General features: G+C 37.3%; 1 protein-coding gene and 1 long non-coding RNA gene across 4 annotated transcripts in view; one reads left to right on the top strand and one right to left on the bottom strand.

Moving 5' to 3' along the window:
- The window catches only part of LOC116084300, a 51,961-nt gene that overhangs the window by 20,188 nt on the left and 11,212 nt on the right, over positions 1 to 20,561 (bottom strand). The window contains exon 1 of one of the 2 annotated variants that reach the window (XR_004116072.1): positions 76 to 174. The exons of the other annotated variant lie outside the window; for it this stretch is intronic. This is a non-coding gene — a long non-coding RNA (uncharacterized LOC116084300). Of the gene's footprint in view, positions 1 to 75; positions 175 to 20,561 lie in introns of those variants that run through there. 2 annotated transcript variants of the gene reach the window in all.
- On the top strand, positions 8 to 19,782 carry Naa30 (N(alpha)-acetyltransferase 30, NatC catalytic subunit). Of its 2 annotated transcripts, XM_031361160.1 has the most exons (5): positions 8 to 248; positions 500 to 1,286; positions 6,863 to 6,986; positions 9,546 to 9,601; positions 16,453 to 19,782. In XM_031361160.1, exons 2-5 carry the CDS (start codon positions 501 to 503, stop codon positions 16,588 to 16,590), a joined length of 1,104 nt encoding a protein of 367 aa, XP_031217020.1. In that variant the 5' UTR covers positions 8 to 248; position 500; the 3' UTR covers positions 16,591 to 19,782. The 2 variants fall into 2 exon arrangements, with proteins under 2 accessions (XP_031217020.1, XP_031217019.1); XM_031361159.1 differs by lacking the exon at positions 8 to 248 and having other exon boundaries at positions 292 to 1,286.

The raw sequence follows: 20,561 nt of genomic DNA on the forward strand, positions 1-20,561 counted from the left end.
CCTCCACGCCCCCTTTTCTGGCCCGGCAGCCGGCAGGCAGGGAAGTGTCGTAAAGCTTGGCCCAGGAAACTTTACCCGGGGTAACAGGCGAGGCGCTTTACGGCGGCGGCGGCGGCGGCGGCCGGGTGAGAGGCTCGGCGGCAGCAGCAGCAGCGGCGGCGGCGGCGGAGCGGCCGCGGCGGTGAAGGCGACTGCGGCGGTGGCTGAGGGAGAGGAGCGGCGGCAACGGCGGCGGGGAGCGGCGCGGGGTGAGCCGCGAGGAGGGGCGGGCGGGAGGCGGTGACACGGCCGGCGGCGGGGCTCGGGCGGCCAGGGACGGTGGCCGGCACGGCGGCGCGGCGGCGTGGGGGCGGCGCGGCGCGGCGTTGGGGACACTCGGTGAGGGACGGTTTCTGTCTTTGTTCCCCCCGCCTCGGCCGCCCCCGGCCGGCCAGTCCACGCTGCCTGGCGCCGGTCGGCCGCCTCTCATGGCCTCCTCTCTCGGCTGTGTCGCTTCTAGGATGGCGGAGGTACCGCCTGGGCCTAGCAGCCTCCTCCCACCACCAGCGCCTGCGGCCCCAGCGGCGGCGGAGCTCCGCTGCCCGTTCCCGGCGGGGGCCGCGCTCGCTTGCTGCAGCGAGGACGAGGAGGACGACGAGGAGCACGAAGGCTGCTGCGGGAGCCCAGCGGGCGGCGAGGAGGCGACCTCGGCCAAGGCGCGTTCTTGCCTGCGCTGCCCGCAGCTGCCCCAGGAGCAGCAGCAGCAGCAGCAGCAGCTCAACGGATTGATCGGCCCAGAACTGCGACACCTCCGGGCCGCGGCGACCCTCAAGAGTAAGGTTCTGAGTGCAGCGGAGGCGGCCACCCCCGACGGCGCCCCCAAAGTGACTGCCACAAAAGGAGCCGAGGGACACCCGGGGGAGAGACCTCCCCACTCGGTCCCCAACAATGCAAGAACTGCACTCCCCAGCCGGCCAGAGGCAGCGGCAGCGGCAGCGGCGGCGGCGGCGGGGGCGGCGAGCGACCCGGCTGCGGCCCGAAATGGACTGGTGGAGGGCAACGAGCAGGAGGAGGAGGAGGAGCAAGTGCGGCTGCTGTCTTCGTCTCTGACCACCGGCTGCAGTTTAAGGAGCTCCCTGGGTAGGGAGGCCGAGCCTGGGGAGGATCGGACGATACGATACGTCCGATATGAATCTGAGCTCCAAATGCCTGATATCATGAGACTGATCACCAAAGATCTGTCTGAACCCTACTCCATTTATACGTATAGATATTTTATCCACAACTGGCCACAGCTGTGTTTCTTGGTAAGTGGATGGAATGAAAGCAGGGTGAGCCCAGCAGAGATCCAGGCCACTCGGGGCAGGGAGTGTGAGGGCTCAGTGTGTGGCCCTGGATGTATCCTTCATTTTCATAGTACCTTACAGATGTGAGGCGCGAAAGTGCTCACTTTTCCCAGGTATTCCGTGGAACTGTGTGGAAGGTAAGAGCTTGTTATCTGGGCTTAGCTTGTGACTGTTGGAACAGCAGCAATCCTGTGCAAAGCATGTTTCACATTGGGGGGGGGGGTGTATCTTATATCCTGTTTACCTTAGCTTCTAACCATATTTAACCTTCCTCATCCTTAGAGCACTATGCCTTGATTGAGTTGGAACATGGTTCTGTTCCTATACAGGCCTTAGTAATAATAGCTCAGTTACAGCCATAGTCGGGGAAGAATATATGCGATAAATATGCTTTAGTGAACATGGCTGTCAGCAGACTTGCTGTGGCCACACTGAAGAATGAAATCGCAGGCCATGTTCATTGATTGTGGCCCATTAAAAGTTGTAGTCGACCTGCTTTCAGGTGTGCTATTGTAGAAGGTGTCACTAACACCTTGGACATCTTGGACAGAAGGCCCTTTTGTGATGCCGGAAACTTAAGTGTGAAACTAATCAAAAACAGTCCAAAAACTGGTACCATTGGTTTGTGTGGATATAGCTGACTGAAGTTTTTTTTTTAAACCTATATGTAAGCTGAATATATTTGTCTATCAGATAAGATGAATAATTACTTTTAAGTTTACGTTCCTAGCATCAGTAATCTCTCAACAGTAATATAGACTCAGTTTCAGTCTGTCTGAAACCTTTATTTAGATATAGACTTGAAGTGTATGTAAGCTGTGTGTGGTGAGCACAGGACGCGTTTTCATTGATGTTTACTAAAGGCGCATATTTAAGAGAGGAAAGTTCCCACTTTTATTTATTGTTTTAACCCTGACATAGTTGCACTCAATATTCCTTGCAGTATGTTTTGACAAGACTTCAAAAGTCTTGTGGTTGCTTCCACAGCTTGACAACCCAGAAATACTAATGTAGATATTGGTAATTTGCTAGCTTCCATGTAAATTATGCTTAAATGTTATTTTAGATCATTTGCTTAAACTTTAGGTACTATTTTGTATTTCAGTACCCCACCCCAGATTCTTAACATTGTATTAAAGTAGTTCTGCTGGATATGGTGGCACACGCCTTTATTTCTAGCACTTGGGAGTCAGAGGCAGGAGAAAGTCTGAGTTTAAGGGCAACCTGGTCTACATACTGAGTTCTAGGACAGGTGTAGAAAGGACCTGTTTCAAAAACCAAAACAAGTTCTAAGACATGTTAGTGTCAGTGAATATGGGGCAGTATTTACAACACTACTGCAAATATCATCAAGTGTCATTCCTCAGAATTGTGGATTGATTTAATCATAAGGTAAGCCACAAAAATGTATAATGGAGTCACATTTTAAACCGAAATGGAGCTGGGGATGTGGCTCATGGGAGTGGGCTTGAATTATGTTTTATCTATACCTCAGTTTTCTGGCATTTTAGACTATGGCAAATGTCAGTCTTTTATGTAGACCTGTCTTAATTGTCAGATAATTTGTACTTCCAGCCTTTACTAGCCAAAGTTTAACATTAAGTAACACATATCTAGAAGTTGAAATGTATAGAAATAGTTTTTTCTAGGATATGTCATATGAAAGTATGTAATATGAGTTTGGAGATAGCAAACAATAAAATGATATACAACAGAGGTAGTTTACAACTAGGTCTTTCATATTGGTATGCTTTTTTTTTAAGATTTATTTTTATTTTTTTTATTTATTTTATGTGTATGAGTACACTGTAGATATACAGATGGCTATGAGCCATTATATGTGTGGCTGCTGTTGATCTCAGGACCTCTGCTGGCCCCGCTCGCTCCGGCGTAATTTACTGCAGCTGTCTTCAGACGCACCAGGAGAGGGTGTCTGATCTCATTATGGGTGGTTGTGAGCTACCATGTGGATGCTGGGATCCGAACTCAGGACCTTCGGAAGAGCAGTCAGTGCTCTTACCTGCTGAGCCATCTCCCCAGCCCCTTGGTATGCTTTTTAAATTGAACTTCCCAAAAGAACTAATTTTTATAAATAAAACCTTTTTTTTTTTCAAATTATATCTGAAAGGACGTCCCTAAAGATAATGTAGACCCACCTTCTATTTTTTTAAATGGAAATAAAACCATGGTGATGTATAATGCTTAAATCTCTAGCTATTTAGTCACAGAGAGGTAAAGGTCGAATCCAGGTCTCGGCCTGTCATGACAATAAGGTGAGGGACTATGACATACCCTTGACCTACTTTATGAAACACGTTATAGCACGGAGTTATCTTGAGCAAGGGGCAGTTGTTCTTAATGCATCAGTCTTGGGATTAAAACTTGCAGTGTGCCCCCAGGCTCCAGGAATAACATGGAACCTAATGGAATATTTGAAGTTGAACCATAAAAATTGTCTATACTGGGTTGACCCATAAAAATAAGTTTCTTAAAATTCTCCCTAATATTGTAACACTTTAGAAAATAGAAGTCAGTACAAATATGTCAGTTACCACAAGCTTTGTACCCCCTTTATATAGTATTTTCATGGTAGTGTTTTCTTAAATGGACGAGCAATATAATGCAATATTTCTGTTTATTTTAAATGTAACTTTCTGGCATCCTCCAGGGTTAGTATTCTGGAGTTTGGGAAACTGTATTTTACACACGTACGTTTTTCATAGTTCTATAGACTTAACAGACTTTTAGCCTTGTGAGGTTAAACCAGAGACTTGGCACTTCCCATACTTCAGAAATCACATTTAATAATATGCTGGGCTGGAGAGATGGCTCAGTGGTTAAGAGCACTGACTGCTCTTCTGAAGGTCCTGAGTTCAAATCCTAGCAACCAAATGGTGGCTCACAACCATCTGTAATGAGATCTGATGCCCTCTTCTGGGGTGTCTGAAGACAGCTATAGTGTACTTACATATATAAACTAAATAAAATCTTTAAAAAAAATTGTGCTTCACAAGTGTGCAGCAGCTTTTCTTTGGAAAAAATCAACAAGTAGTTTAGAGATTTTTATAAATGTTGATAACAATTTATTAGGAAGAAATTGCAGTATTGATTTTCATAACGAGCAAGCTACATCAGGTTTTTATTTTTAGATAACATGTACAATTTGATTTATACTTATCTACATTTTTAAATCAGGGAAGAAATGTAGTCTCAAGAATGAACTAACAATATTTTGCTTGCTTTTTACTTACACGATTAGAGGACAAATATGTGAAATTCTGATGCAGTTTGAAAGTATTGTCTAGTTGTATTTAGTGGTTTTAATTTTTCTTTTTGAATGGCTTTATTAACTGTAGGATATAGCTGTCCTATGGTCTCCTATAAGATTTACAAGTATTTCCATTTCACATGAACCTAACTTACTGAACTTACTAGGTCAGGGCAAATATTTTCTGGCTGTTACAAGTATATGATTTAGTCTGTGATAATTTTATGTATATGTATGCACATGTCCTTATATATGTGTATGCGCGCGCGCGCGCGCGCGCACACACACACACACACACACACACACACACACACACACACACGCCAATCCAAATCAGAAAACGCTACTAGTAGAGCTGGGGAGTACATGCATATTATGTTACTGCTCCTAGGTTCTGTCCTCAGCACTAAAAAATAAGTAAAAGTTGTTTTTTTTGTTTTTTTGTTTTCTATTTTTTTGTTTTTTCGAGACAGGGTAGCCCTGGCTGTTCTGGAACTCACTCTGTAGACCAGGCTGGCCTCGAACTTAGAAATCCACCTGCCTCTGCCTCCCAAGTGCTGGGATTAAGTGCTGGGATTAAAGGCATGCACCACCACTGCCTGTCGTAAAAGTTGTTGTTTAAGATAATTTTAGTCTCTGTTTCAGGTTCCTTTTTTTTTTTATACTATTTATTTATTATTTATACAAGTACACCATAGCTGTCTTAAGAAGAGTGTATCAGATCCCATTACAAATGGCTGTGAGCCACCATGTGGTTGCTGGGAATTGAACTTAGGACCTCTGGAAGAGCAGTCAGTTCTCTTAACCACTGAGCCATCTCTCCAGCCCTCTGTTTTGGGTCTTAATACAGAAACAAACCAAATTGATTGTTGTGAACTAACTTGATATGTTATGAATGAGAGAACAAAATAGAAATAATTATAAGGTTTTTTGATCTAGAATAATAATGGAATATGTGATATAATGGGATGAACTATGGTTATTAAATTAATGGTTATTCAATTTAATATTCCTTCAAAAGGATTTTCTTTGAACCTAGTTCAGATTTATGTGAAATGGATTAATGTCTTGCCTACAAAGGTTTTTCACAGTTTATTTAAAAAGGAATTTCTGGAAATTTATTGAGTAATAGACCACAAAATGTTACAGCAAATTCAAGTTAAAATAGATATTATAATAAGTGTATGCTAGATGTTGCTTACTAATATTTTCAAATAGGTGTTTCTGGGAAGTTAATTTACAAATAAATATTGCTTACTGAGATAGAATCCTATTTATTTCTCAGGATACACTATTAGAACTTTTTCGCTGTTTTGAAATACTTGAAAAACATTTGCATTGATAATACTGGAATATCAAAAGTTATCAGCATTATTTAACATTTAACCTTTAATACTCTACCTGGTAGTTTTATTCAAATATAAATGAGTCATTATTCTGTTACACTAGTGTAAAGATTGGAATATGAAATAAGTGTATCTGAGACAGGGCCTTGCTCTATAGTAACAAGAGCAAGCTGCCTTGAACTTAGGTTCCTCTGACTCAGATCCTTCCGTCCTCCACATTAGCTTCCTGAGTACAACCTAGTGAGTTTCTGCAAGCTTTATGACAGGATTCATATTGTCAAGTGTCCTGAAAGTGAGATCGTCATGTATTTATAGTGCTAAAGTACTTTTTGGGTGTGATCTAAGTAATACCTTCTAAAGTGTTTTTTCTGAAAAAAATCTTAGGTACTTGTTTTCTTGATCAAAGTTAATTGCCAGGTGTAGTTTTCAGTTACATTATGTATTATATTTATCTTTCATTAAATCTTTATTATGAAAAGTTGTAATACTCTGTTGATGGGTAACTTGTACAGTGTTTTATTGTGTTCTAATAAGTAGACTTTTCTTTAAAATAATTTTTCACTTATCCCTTCTTCCTAAAATGTAAACAGACCTTTACTGCAAATGATTTTAATTATAAGCACTGGACATGTAGTCAGTAAGTGTATTTGAGTATTTACCTGGTAGAAATCTTGTCTCCCCTGACTTGAAGGTTTTAATAAGCATTTCAAAAAAGTTCATGTTTTGAAGAAAGCTTGAGTTTTAGAAACAATAATATTTGAAAAGCTTTGAGATTCAAATTCTGAAGCTTTGAGATTGCTGTCTTGCTCTGAAATTCTCCAGATCTCTCAGAAATGCTGGCCCAGAGTCTGTTGCTGTTCCCTTGGTAATTTTGTAGTATCTGATGGCAATATGTTCTTCATAACTGTTTGTTTATTTTCAAGGCCATGGTAGGGGAGGAGTGTGTAGGTGCCATCGTTTGCAAGTTGGATATGCACAAAAAGATGTTCCGCAGAGGTTATATAGCCATGTTAGCCGTGGATTCCAAATACAGGAGAAATGGCATTGGTAAGAAAAATGTTATTTCACAAAGGGTGAATAAATTATTTTCATTTTTGTGTTTTGAAACAAAAGATTTAAATGTGACTGGAGGAGTAAACTTTTCAAGGTAAGGGAAGAAAAGTTATTTTTTTATAAATTTATTGTGTGTCTGTAACACACATAATTGCATAGACATCTGAGGACAGCTTTGGGAGTCTTTTCACATGGGTTCTGGGGCTTGAACTCAGATTATCAGACATAGAGGCAGACTCTTGGATTACGTAGCCATCTCACTGTCCATAAGATTATTTTTCTTTCAACATATTTCCTAAACATTTTAAAAATAGATTTTACAAATTAATGTTTTTGAGAGATTATCTTTTTAAAAATAAAGTTTTTATCCTTAGGGTTTTAAAAAAGTCACATTCAGAATTCTTTGTATTATACTTATAAAAACTGGAGGAAATACTCCTGTTTTTATAGAGTTATGAGGGTATTTTATACCAGCTACTTTATACCAGACTTTAACCAAGCTAAAATTATGGAGTAATTATCATTACCTAATGCTAATCATTAGACTTGTAATTTGAGAGTCCAAAAGAAGGTAATTGTTTCTTGCTGTTCTGAGATTCATTTTTCTTAGCTGTTTTAAAAGTTGGATTCCTTAGTTTTTTAAGTTAGTGTGTGTGTGTATATCTTTATGTGTCTGATAAAGTGCAAGAGTGGAGGTCAGAGAACAGCTTTTGGGAGTCTCTTCAATCATATGAGTCCCAGGGAACTGGGTTTGATTCTCTGGCGAGCCATCTCTGGGTCAACGTATAGATTTTTTCTAACTATTATTAGAATCATCTGGATGGTTTAAAAGCAGATAGTTAGACCCTTTCTTGAGAATCTTGTTCACCTGGTAGGGTTGAAGCTTTCCCTGTTGCCTAGTTACAACTACTATCCTAGTGTCTATCTAGTACCTGCTGGTTCTTTTTTTCACAATGGAAAATCAGATGAAGAAGTGCTTGTTCGGATGTGTAAATTCTGGGGTGCATTTTAAGCTAAATCAGTATTGATTGATACTGTCACTAGTAGTCAGACCAGTTTTGCTGCATGTAGCTTTAAAATAATATGTATGTTACTGTTAATACTCATTTAAGACTTTCAAAATAAGGATCATACCATGAGGAATCCCTATAAATATGTTATGGTTTTATTTATTTATTTGATATTTGGTTATAGTACCCAATCTTTTTCCTTCCAAGTGCCACTTGCTGAGTTTATTTAAGAGGTAAATGGACTTTATTTTCAGACTACTTTCTACTAAAATTTGTAATAAACTTGGTTTGTTTTAGAGACAAGTTTGAAACTTTGATGCTTTTGGAAAGAGCTAAGGACTCAAAAGAAACAGTACTTTTGATTGGCAAGTTCCAATGAGAGAACCATTATTTTAAGGTTACATCCTTGTCTTGCCTTGTTATGAGATGTGTACACACTCATGTGCCTGGTTTGAAAATGAAGAGATTTTTAATTTTTTTTTTTTTTTTTTTTTTAAATATAAAAGGCAGAGTCTCAGTATGTAGCCTTGGCTGGCCAAGAACTCTATGTAGACTAAGTTGGCCTTGAACTCACAGAGGTCTATATACTTAGTTTCCCAAATGCTGGGATTAAAGGTGTGTTCCAGCACACATGGCATACTTTGTTTTTCTTAAAGTCAGAGTTGGCAGTTACTATTTCTTTTACTGTATCAGATTATGTGACTGAATTATGACAGACTTTTCTAGACATTTGCAGACATACACCTGCATCAGTGAGAATGCCTGGCTTTGTTTTGCCAGGCTCACTACATTTTACAACTGATTTTATCTTGGTTCCCTGTGGGCTAAGCAGTTCTTGTTAGGTTGTCTTGTGCCTTGTGCCTGGAAATTTGGATAACACTTGGCAAAATTAGCTCAGATCATTCAGTAATTTCTTGCTATCATGAAATTCTGGGTTACTTTATGAAATTTATACCCCTTTTTTCTTCTTTTTCTTTTTTTTTTATTTCTATTCAGTGTTAAATAGATTTTTATTTCAGTCATTAAAAATTGATAAAAAGCATATAGAAATGTTATAACTATTTATCAAAATATTTATTTGTCTCAATCATATATTCTAAGTCCAACAGTAAAAATATATGATGAGATCTATATTTGTAATTTGAGATAAAACATTAATGATAGCTTCTATAATTCACAAATTAGTCATTTAGTTTGCAGTTATTATATTTAAAAATTCACTTTTTCTTAACCTTTTTCTTCTTACCTTTCCTAATATTTTGTAACAATAAGATAAAAAAACTCTAGCTTGGGACTAATAATTACACCTGAGTAAAAGGAATCTTTCAGGAGGTAGGTCTTCCCAGGACAGTCTTATTGGTATGTGGAGGTTCCCTGGGTTCTCCCAGCTGTATATGTTTGTCACTTAGAAATGATCACTGTATGTATCTACAGTCAAGATAAAACCTAATATTTGACATTTTTATGCAATTATGGTAATCATAATTTAGATTCTTTAAGAAATTCTATTTTTCCTTTATTAATTCTCAGATCTATATTATAGGTACTAACTTGGTAAAGAAAGCTATATATGCCATGGTTGAAGGAGACTGTGATGAGGTGAGTCCTTAAACTATTTAATCCTATTGTCCTGGGCAGGATTCTATTGGATAGATTTTTTTACATCATCCTACAGTAATAATGCTGCAAGTCTCATTGCAGATCTATTACACAGATGCATGGGAAAATGTTATTTTGTTCAGAAACAATAATTGTGATCTAGAATAACTTAATGGACTTGAATTTCTTCATAATACAGAGGTGAAATCTAATTGTTTAATTTTTGTTTTTAAAAAACGAGAAAACTCTCAACCTGTATCGAAGACATTTCACTCTAGGAAATGTCTCTAAGTATTAAATAATGAACAACTGATTTGCTTATTAACATGAGGCCTTTTGCCATCTATAATTTATTCCTATAGCACTGTGCTTAGTAAATATTGGGGATAACTGGGGATGTTGACATTGTGCAATGTAGGTGGGAATAGTTTTAAACTAGAGAATGGATGCCTTTCTTATAGCAGTGACAACTAAGGAAGTTTGGAAGTTATTACTGTACTAATTTGTGAGCAACACAGATGACAGTTATCTTTTGAAAAAAGTAACTTTTTTGGTCTTTTGAGACAGAGTTTCACTATATAGCCCTGGCTGGCCTAGAACTATGTTGACCAGGCTTCAACTTCCCAAATATTGGGATTCGAGGCACACACACTGCTCATATCTTTACTATTAGAGAGAGGGCAGATGTGTCTTAGGAAACTTGTCAAATACATGAAATTGGGCGATATATTTTCTTTGACATTAGTAAGTGTTTTAATAACTTTAAATAAGTGTTTTGTTGTATGAGATTCTGTTTTAGGCTAGCCTTGAGTTTACTAGGTAGTCCTGGTTGGCCTTACCCTTGCTATTCTCCTGCCTCACTCTCCAGAGTATCAGGATTATAGAAGTGTGCTCTACTAAATGGATGTTTTTGGTATAAAGTTTATAGTAATTTAAAATAAGAGTACCTCTCCCCCTACCCCTGGAACCTGTGTGTGTGTTTACAATATTACTTTTACTGTCTTGTTTCTCAACTGTGTCCTCTCTACTAAAAGTTGGTTATCTACCTTCACATTTTCTAATCATATTTTCATGTATGCATTTAGTCTTTACAAAAGTTGCTTAGCAGTTGGGAGAAATCTTTGACTATATTTTGATCTTCTGCTACTGGAATTTCTTCTTGTAAACAGATATGTTTAGGGCCAGGACCTACTGTGTTCCTGGGGTTCAACTTTTCATGAATTATATTTGTCATTGCCTATGAGACAAGATGTGTACTTACTGATTAAGTGTTGAAATAATATTAGCTTTTCTTCAAAGCTTCTAAGATAGGATATGGAGATTTTGGAAATGCTGTGTTAGTATATAGTTAAATCTTAATTTTATGATGTATTTTAGGATTGAATGCTGTAATTACTTAATCTATGTACTTAATCTATGTATTTGTGTGTGTGTGTATGTGTGTGTGTGTGTGCGTGTGTGTAAGAGAGAGGGGAGAGGAGGGGGAAGAGGGAGTCTGTGTGTGTATGTTTGCCAGTGTGGGAATGTGTACATGTAGAGGCCAGAGGTGTGTTTTCCTTAATCATTTTGTACCTTAAATTTTGAGATAAAGTTTCACTGAATCTAGATCTCATCAGTTCGGCTGGGCTTGGTAGCAAGCACCTTTACTCACTAAGGCATCTCACTGGTCCATACCAGAAGTATCTTGAGTATTTAAGTAACTCAGTATGATTCCTTAATTTCTTATGCATCTTTTATTACTTAGCAGTTGTATGATTGTAGTCAAATCATTTAAATTTTCCTGGTCTATCACTTTGTGTGAAGTTATGTTAATTCTATTTTTAATTGTTGTCAAGAACAATAGTTCCTTGTTCATTCATCAGCTACCTAGTCAGGGTCTACCGGGAGTCAGATAACAGTAGGCATAGCCTACTCTCCATGAGCTTCCAGCCTACAGTGTTAAAAAGTGCTGTCTAAACTGTACCAGTTGGGCTTAGCCTCATAATGATTTACTCCTATTGTATTAATTATATTATATTTAGTATATATAGAATTGGAAGAACATCATTCTAATTGCATTTCTCTGTTAAAGAGAATCAAACTCATTAAGCTTTTTTTTTTTTTTTTTTTTTTAAATTATGTGTGTATATGTCTGCTGTCTGTCCATCTGCCAGCCAACTGTGTGCAGGTGCTCAAGAAGGCCAGAAGAGCTTGCCCCTAGAACTGGAGTTATAGTTAGTTATGAGCTGTCTGATATAGGTGCTGGGAACTGATTTGGGGTCCTCTGTGAGAGGAGTACATCTCTCCAGCCTCTCATTGAAAATCTTTACATTTTAATTAGAGTAGTCATTTGTATAATTCTTTATAATTAATCTTTCTAATTAATGTATTACATTAAGCCAGAATTCAAATATATTATTTTGAATATTTTATTTTATTTTATGTGCATGTATGTGGATATGCCATGTATGTCTGAGGAAGCTAAAAGAGTGACTTGGGTTCTTCAAAGAGCTGAAAAGGTTCTTAGCTGCTGAGGCCTCTCCAGCCATTCAGCACTTACCCACACTTAACATGTTATCTGTATGGGTGTAGTCATTTACCCTTCTATACCTTTAGAGCGGTGATTCTCAACTTATGCCTTGCGACTCTTTTGAGGGTTGAAGGATCACATATCAGATTCCTGCATATCAGATATTCACATAATAATTTGTAACAGCAAAATTACAGTTACGAAGTAGCAATGAAAACAATTTTATGGTTGGAGGTCACCACAACATGAGAAAGTGTATTTAAGGGTCATAACATTAGGAAGGGTGAGAACCCCTGGTTTACAATATTTTAGATTCCTAATTACTAGTGAAAGTGGGCTTATCCCCTTGCCCAAGTTGATTAGAACTTCATTGCACTGGTTTATCTTCCCTGGAGAATAGTGGGGAGGACTGAAGCTTGGTTCCTAGCTTATACTCGAATTCCAATTTGTCCTTGTTTACTTGATTTCTCTATTAAAGATTTATTTATTCATATTATATATAACATATATGTATGCATACATATATACTATTTACACATACATATGCATACTATTTACTGGTTTTTCTTGAGTTTATTCTTCTGTAAAGTATAGACCAGTGGTTCTCAACCTTCCTCATGCTGTGTGACCCTTTAATACAGTTCTTCACTGTGTGATGATCCCCAGTTATAAAATTATTTTCATTGCTACTTCATAACTGTAAGTTTGCTACTATTATGAATCATTATTAAATACTTTTGGACATAGAAGTTTGTCAAAGGGGTTGTGACCCATAGGTTATATATACCCATGTCTTTTCTTGAGGTTGCTATCTAAATGAGTATAGCTATCCTTTTAAATTTTTTCACTTTTTATTGCTGTGAACTAAGTTAGTAATTTTACATTGTGGCAAATTAGTTTTTCTCAAATTAAATTGCCTTTATTTAACATTTTAATTGTAATTAGATGTTAACCTAATAAGAATTCTAAGAATTTCCCAAGAGAATTATTCAGATGTAAAAACTTGTTCTAGTATATCATTATTAAAACTTGAATTTTTGTTTGTTCATGGCAGGTTTCCACTATTTAATTTTGGCTCTCTCAGTGGTCATAGAGATTTCTTGTCTCTGCTAGGATGAAAAGTGTGTGCAACCATACTTAACCTATGGGTTGTTTTGTTTGTTTGTTTTAAAAACAGAAACTGACTTAATTTTTTAAGTAAATCAATTGGTTTTTGCTACAACTTGTATTTAAGTCTTCGTCTCTTTTTTTTTTTTTGGTGTTTTTGCAACGGGTTTTTTTTTTGTTTTGTTTTGTTTTTTAATTAGTTATTTATTATATGTAAGTACACTGTAGCTGTCTTCAGACACCCCGGGAGAGGGCATAAGAGCTCATTACAGATGGTTGTGAGCCACCATGTGGTTGCTGGGATTTGAACTCAGGACCTTTGGAAGAGCAGTCAGTGCTCTTAACCGCTGAGCCATTGAGACAGGGTTTCTTAAAGGTTGTGTTAAAGTCTTCTTAAAGACATATCTACTTGATACTGAAATACGTACTTGATTTTGGAATTTTAAAGATTTGGGTTTAGCATGCGATTTACTTTTTTTTTTTTTTTTTTGGTTTTTTGAGACAGGGTTTCTCTGTGTAGCCCTGGCTGTCCTGGAACTCACTCTGTACACCAGGCTGGCCTCGAACTCAGAAATCCGTCTGCCTCTGCCTCCTAAGTGCTAGGATTAAAGGCGTGCGCCACCACCGCCGCCCAGCGTGATTTACTTTTATTACTTAATTGCATAGGCTATTGCCTTTGGATGATGGTTTTCTCTTTAAATACTCTGATCATCTAAAAAGCATGTTAATACTTTCAGTGCATGTACAATTTATGTTATATAATGAAAGATACTAAGGACCCATTTAACAAATATGAGAGCTTTCTGTTTGTTAGGCAGTGTGTTAGGTGCAGAGGAAGCAGCTGGGAGGTGTATAACAATCCCTACCTTCCTTCAGCTCACTGGCTAGAAGTGACCTAGTTAACAAGCATAGGGTGTGCCATAGGAGCAATGTACAGTGTTGTGGAACAATATAAAAGGGAATGGCATTCCATTGAATCTACTAGCGGCCAGGCCAGGCCAGAATCCAGGAGGAAAGAAATACAATTTGTTTTTAGGACAGAAAACAGTTTATATGAAAAGCCTAATCCAGAAGATGCATCCAAAACTTGTGTATAGGCCACGTGTTTTGGAATAGGTATGAGTTTGGTCCAACACATTTGTAGATAATGTCATTTTGCATTGTTAAAAGCTTGGGAACCTAAGGTGAAATAGATCATGGTTGGTTCCAGAGACTGACAGTTTAATGTTGAACATGAAGAGGAGGAAGAGGGAAACTGGCGGTGTACATGGGAGCCATATCTTGATAGACAATTTATATCTGCAGATAATTTTTAGTTCATTAAGCATATTTTAAGGCTAGAGTCCATAAGTTATTTTAGTTAGGAAATTAATGACAGGATCCTTTGTAGAAAATGGGAGACTTCTTGAGTCGGTGGCAGTTTAGGGCTCTGTCAGTGTGGAATAAAAATAAGAGAAAATTGACAGTACTCAATGCTTGGATGCGTATAGAGAGTGGACAGAAAAGAGTTAAGACTCCTGGGGTTCAGTTGAGAGATTGGGTGGTAAGATGGAGAGCCTCTTCACGGAGATGTGGAATTGTGCAGGTACTGAGTGATTTTGGATGTAGCAAATCAAGGTACCTTTCCTGTCCCTTGAATTCTTACTCAGAATAGACTAGGAAGACCTCCACGTGCTTTATGAGTGCTCTGCTGTGTCTGTGTTTAGTTGTACTTTGCCATTTTCCCCTCACTCTAAATACCCAAAGGTTATGACACCCTGACAGGAACAATGGCGCAGTATGTTGATATGTCTCAGTGACACAGGTGAGAGTCAATAGAGAAGGCAAACAGAGCAGCATATATATAAAAGTTAGGAAGGGCTGGGCGGTGGTGGTGCACGCCTTTAATCCCAGCACTTGGGAGGCAGAGGCAGGCGGATTTCTGAGTTTGAGGCCAGCTTGGTCTACAGAGTGAGTTCCAGGACAGCCAGGACTACACAGAGAAACCCTGTCTCGAAAAACAAAAAAAACAAAAAAACAAAAAAAAAAAGTTAGGAAGGAAGAGAGTGTTTAGGCAGAGGGAAATAGAAATAAGAAGGGCACATAGTTTTCAAGACTATCATCAGCTCTATGTTCTCAGGGCCACAAGTTCAGTGATACTCCAAAACACTCAAATGGAACTTCATATTCTGTGATCTTCTGCTGAGTTTTTATTTGAGTAAAATCTAGACCACAAGTTCTCAGTGACATCAATCTCACCTGGTAATTTGTTTAAAATGCAAATTCTTGGCCACTTGGTGTGAGCGTATTTGTGTGTGTGTGTGTGTGGCATATCTTTGTGCATGGAAGTTGGAAGTCTGAGATCTTTATTTTTCCTAATTATTGTATGTGTATATATTGATGCTGTGTGAGTGCATATGCCATGGCACACATGTAGAGCTCAGATAACCTTGTAGAGTCAGTTCTATTCTTACCCTAAGATGTGGGCTCCCAATAGTCAAGTGCAGGTTATAAACACCTTCACCTGCTTAACCATCACCAGCCCTTATGTTTTTGACATAGGGTCTCTTTATCTAACTTGTAGCTTGCTGATTTGGCTAGACTGGCCAGTGACCTTTGTGAATCTGCTCGTCTCCTCTCAACCTGACACCTGACTTTTACATGGGTAATAGAGATCTGAATTTAGGTCCTCAAGTTTGTGCAGCAAGTAGTCAATCCTCCCTAGCCCTCAGCAATCTTATTCTAACCATCCTCCAGGAGACCATGTTCCCTAATATTTAAAATCCCTTGGGCTAGGTTCAGTAAACTTTCTCTGCATAAGGGTCACAGCATGTAGACTAATATGGTACTTGTTACCAGAATAAACAATGGCAGGTTAATAGTAACAGGAGTTAGCAGTCAGTCTAAATAATTTCAAGTATTGGCTGCCTTTTGAAACTTTTGATGTTGATTTTTCTGCTTTTTCTCTTCATATGACACCTTGGTTTTCTCCACAAAAAATAGTTCATCTTTGTTTTATTATAAACATGTAGCTCAATTCCTAAAAATTGAAGCATCACAAAAACCAGAAGTAAAGTTCTCAGTGATTCTCCTCATCTTGACTCAAAAATAATTGCTTTTATCATTTTGATGACTTTTTCTGTGTACCAGTTTTATTTTGTCATAATTCTTAAACTTTTAAAATGTTTGATCTGATTATATACTTTCTCAGCTTTTAAGTATGAAATTATAACTTAAGTTTTTTTCTTTTTTGAAGGTTGTTTTGGAAACAGAAATTACAAATAAGTCTGCTTTGAAACTTTATGAAAATCTTGGTTTTGTTCGAGATAAGAGGCTGTTCAGATACTATTTAAATGGAGTTGACGCACTGCGACTTAAACTGTGGCTGCGCTGAGGGACTGACAGCAAGGAACGGCTTCGCCCACATGGAAGCGACTTTTGCATGCAATGCAATTTGTGCAGAATTGCTTTGCAGGTGGATTTAGTAATTCCCATGCAGCTGTTATCTGTCAGTGTCCATTGAGTGTCGCACAATATTTGTTGCACTTTGGCATGGCGCATTTGTTCTGAATTAAATGAGATTGTTTTAAACTTCAAGAGTTCTGTTGGTACCAGCAGGATGTGCCAGTTAATAGCCAAGACTTGTTCATTTGCAAAGTCTGCTGACAGTCCTATTTCCATAGTGATCATCTTATCACAGAACCAGTAAGGACATGATTTTTGTTCCTTCAAGAAGCCAATGTAGATTGTAAAAGTCTCTTAAGTATACTAACATTTCACACAGAACCTGCCATAGTTTTCTGAAGGGGGTGAGGGAAAAGCTTCAATTTAGGTTTTATTTTTTCAATATTAAATTTTCCATCTTGAATATTGGTACCTCAGTGATTAGTGGATGAAAAGTGTAGGGTGGAAAAATTGCGTCTGCCAGTGCCTGTGTAGATAAGTATTCTTGTCTTCATCTCTAGTTTTTGAATGCATGCTCTTTTTCTTTTTCTTTAATACTTTGCAAGCAAGCTTGTTTTTATTTAAATTCTAAATTTGATAATAAATTATTTCAGATTTTTATAATTTGGACAGTTTTTCCAGGTGAGTGACGTGGTTTGCTTTGGAAGCCCTTCTTTCCACACAGTAAGAAGCTGACTCTACTTGGGAAACTGAGAAATGGCTTAAAGGGATGGAGCTGGGAATTGTGGGGTGTGGATGCACTTTTTTTGTTTTTGTTTTTTGAGAATGGGGGAATTTTTGAAAAGAATAGAAAATTAATGTAAATTGGTATGATCTTATTTAATTAAAATGATTGATAAGCTGTGAAGAACAGCTTCTATAAAGTAGCTGGTTTTTTTTTTTTGTTTTTTTTTGTTTTTGTTTTTGTTTTTTTGTTTTTTTTAACTTTATTTGAATTCACATTGCTTCCATTTCTGAAAATGCTTCATTTTTGGTTTAGTCTTAGAAATGAATTTCAAGGAGCATTGTATCCATTTTAAGCTGCATTTATTTTCTTTTAATTAAAGAACAGATTCTTGGGGGACCTTTGCTTTGTTCCTCTGGAAAAAAGAGAGGGATGAAAATTTTTTTAATGCGTTCTTGGGTTTTCTGAGCAGCCAAGGTGTTTATTAGTTACAATGAATTTTGGCTAATCAGTGTAATGTTAACAAATTTTAGCTCATTGCTTTGAGTTGAGTTAGTAAAGCTGTGATGAATAATTTATTTAACTAGAATACCTAAGCACTCATAAGGAAAAAGATTCATTTTCTGAAAAATGTTTTATAGAAATCTGGCATTCATGTTGTTATTTTCATTTGAATATACTTTTCTTCTACTCTAATACTTGGTTTGAATTTTATTTTATGGCTGTAATTACTGTATTTTTAAAACCCTACCTCCATTAACAGTTGGTAAAGGCCCCTTTTCAGAAAAGTTTGTTGCGCTTTTTTTTGTTTGTTTGTTTGTTTTAAAGGAAAGCTGCTCTTTGCTCAGTATAGTATTTTGGAAGTGAACATGGTAACAAGTACTTTTAAAATAAAGATGCACAGTTTATATTTGAAAATAAAAACTTCCTGCTGGTGGGATCATTTATAGTTCCTTATTTTTAAGAAAATGTGTCTTTCCACTTTATATTGCTCTTTAAAGTTTAATATTTAAAATGTGATGACCACATAGTACTCAGCTTTTCTGCTGACCATTTTGAATCTGTTTTGGTCAAACTTCATTTGGGTCCCAGCATTTAGAAGAATGCCAGTCATCATAATGCCTCTGTTTTCGTTTTCTGTGTGAGGGAAAGTAGCTAAACAGTGTACTTGACATCATCAAAAGTTGTTTTGATTTGCTGGTACATAGGTATGAATTATTGATGAACGTACATTTTCTTGACTCACTCTAATGGATATAGTTGTAAAGTAGATATGTGCTAGACTTACCAATTCAAAAATTTTGTTCTTGCTAGGTTGTCAATGAAAGTATCACTACTACTTTTCAGTCCGGAATTGCTGAATTAACTGATTGTCTGATGATTTTTGTAAACATGATCTTAACTATGTGACTAAAATATCAGATCATTACAGTACTGCTCAATGGATGGATACATGTTGAATATCAGTGTATACTTTGATGTTTTTAATTACTTGACCCTTTTTTTAACCTAAAATTTTAACCTCTAGTTTGATAACCTAGTAGCAAAATTAAAACTTTGCAAGTTGAATAGCTTCAACTTTAATTTGACATTAAGCTTTTATTTTTCTTTTATCAGCTTAAAGTGGTTCTATTTATAATTGACAGTGGGTTCACTTTGGCTAAAACTGAGCAAAATTGGTGCAACTTTCTTTTAGTGGGGTGCTGCCTCTTTAAGACTGACTGTACTCTCTATCCACTGACACTGGTTTGCAGCTGACACTGCTGAACATTTAATACACCCTACCATGAAGCTGTATATGTTAGTATTGAAGAAAGCTAACGGGTATGCTACCAGTCTTGATGATAATTTCCCTTACATTGGGATAAAACTAGTTAACTTGGGAATAAAATAAACATACTAGTGCTTGATGTTGAAGCCAGCACAATAAGATAATATTAAAAATTGACATTAAAATTTTCTGCCTCTTCTCCAAATTATCTAATACACACATAAAACAAAATCTATGTAAAGGAGTTTGTCATGTTTTAACTCTTACCATGACCTATGTTAAGGTCTTGGCTGGTATGTATGACTAGATGTGTATGTTTATTATGGTGTCTAAAAATTATGAGGTTCATTACTTTCTAGGAGCATACAGGAAATCAAGTTGACAGTACACCAGTTACTTTTCAGTACACATCTACATTACTAGGACGAGTGCTATAATGTCCGAGGGCTTTCAGGTTTGTAAAAACATAACCATAAGTTATATTGTCATCACATATGAGTTGAGTATCTATGAACTATCATGTGTATCTCAAAATATTGGACTGCTGTTTAATGACTGGGGATATTGCTGCATAATTTTCTCCTATTGACCCCTATCCTTTTGGAGAGAGAGATTTGATGGGATTTGAAATGTGCAAGCTGTCTGAATAAGATACAGTCAAATAAAGTATGGTTAAGTTGTGTTTGCATTTTTTTTTTAAATACAGCTGTGTATATTCTATAATTTGGTTTCAGATAATGAAAAAGCAACCTGTTCTGTTTCTCACTGCCCTTTATGAAGAGTCATTTGGAAGGAATGATATAGTTGCTATCTCTCTACTTTGTATTCTGACAAAGTAAATTTGAAAGTAAAATTAAAAACTTGATTGCTAAATGTACTTGCTAGTCAGCTGAACTAGTAGTACCAGGGAGAACATTTTTTTTTTTTTTTTTTTTTTTTTTTTTTAGGGAGAACATTTTTAAACATTCATCAACTGAAAGTAGTTTACTTTTTGTGCTTGTTCCTAGCAACTTATTCCTAAGTCAGTTTTTCGTTTTACTATTTGTACAGACCTCCTTATATAAGTTGTATTTTTCCTCTTTTGCTAAACACTGAAGTGGAGCAGAATCTAATGGGCTTTTTGACCTATTCTTGGGAGAAACTTAAGTTGGTAGTTATGTATACTTTCGTATTTGAAGTACTAAGTGTAAGTGGGAGGAGGAGATCATTTAATTGTGACTGCTAAAGTTTACTACCCTTCCTGAATATTTTGTACTTTATAGTATTGTGAAACTTATGGTTGAGTTTTGATCTTTGTAGCAGTGTGAAGCGTCTGATTGAGCTCATGTTGTACTTGGATCTGAATGCTTCATAAACTTTGTGTAAGTGAGGACCAGAAATGTGAGACCATTGGTGTCTGGACCTTGATGATTTATAAACTTTAAAAAACCCAAAAAACATCTCAGCATATAGCACAGTTGCCTTT

Source organism: Mastomys coucha, unplaced genomic scaffold (assembly GCF_008632895.1).
Source record: "Mastomys coucha isolate ucsf_1 unplaced genomic scaffold, UCSF_Mcou_1 pScaffold9, whole genome shotgun sequence".
NCBI classification, from domain to species: domain Eukaryota; kingdom Metazoa; phylum Chordata; class Mammalia; order Rodentia; family Muridae; genus Mastomys; species Mastomys coucha.

What these genes read in the sequence shown, in the direction of transcription:
- Naa30 (XM_031361159.1), top strand. Translation starts at nt 468, where the DNA reads ATGGCCTCCTCTCTCGGCTGTGTCGCTTCTAGGATGGCGGAGGTACCG. An exon ending in GGCCACAGCTGTGTTTCTTG is followed by an intron (nt 1,287 to 6,862) that starts GTAAGTGGATGG and finishes TTTATTTTCAAG; the next exon opens with GCCATGGTAGGGGAGGAGTG. An exon ending in TTGAAGGAGACTGTGATGAG is followed by an intron (nt 9,602 to 16,452) that starts GTGAGTCCTTAA and finishes TCTTTTTTGAAG; the next exon opens with GTTGTTTTGGAAACAGAAAT.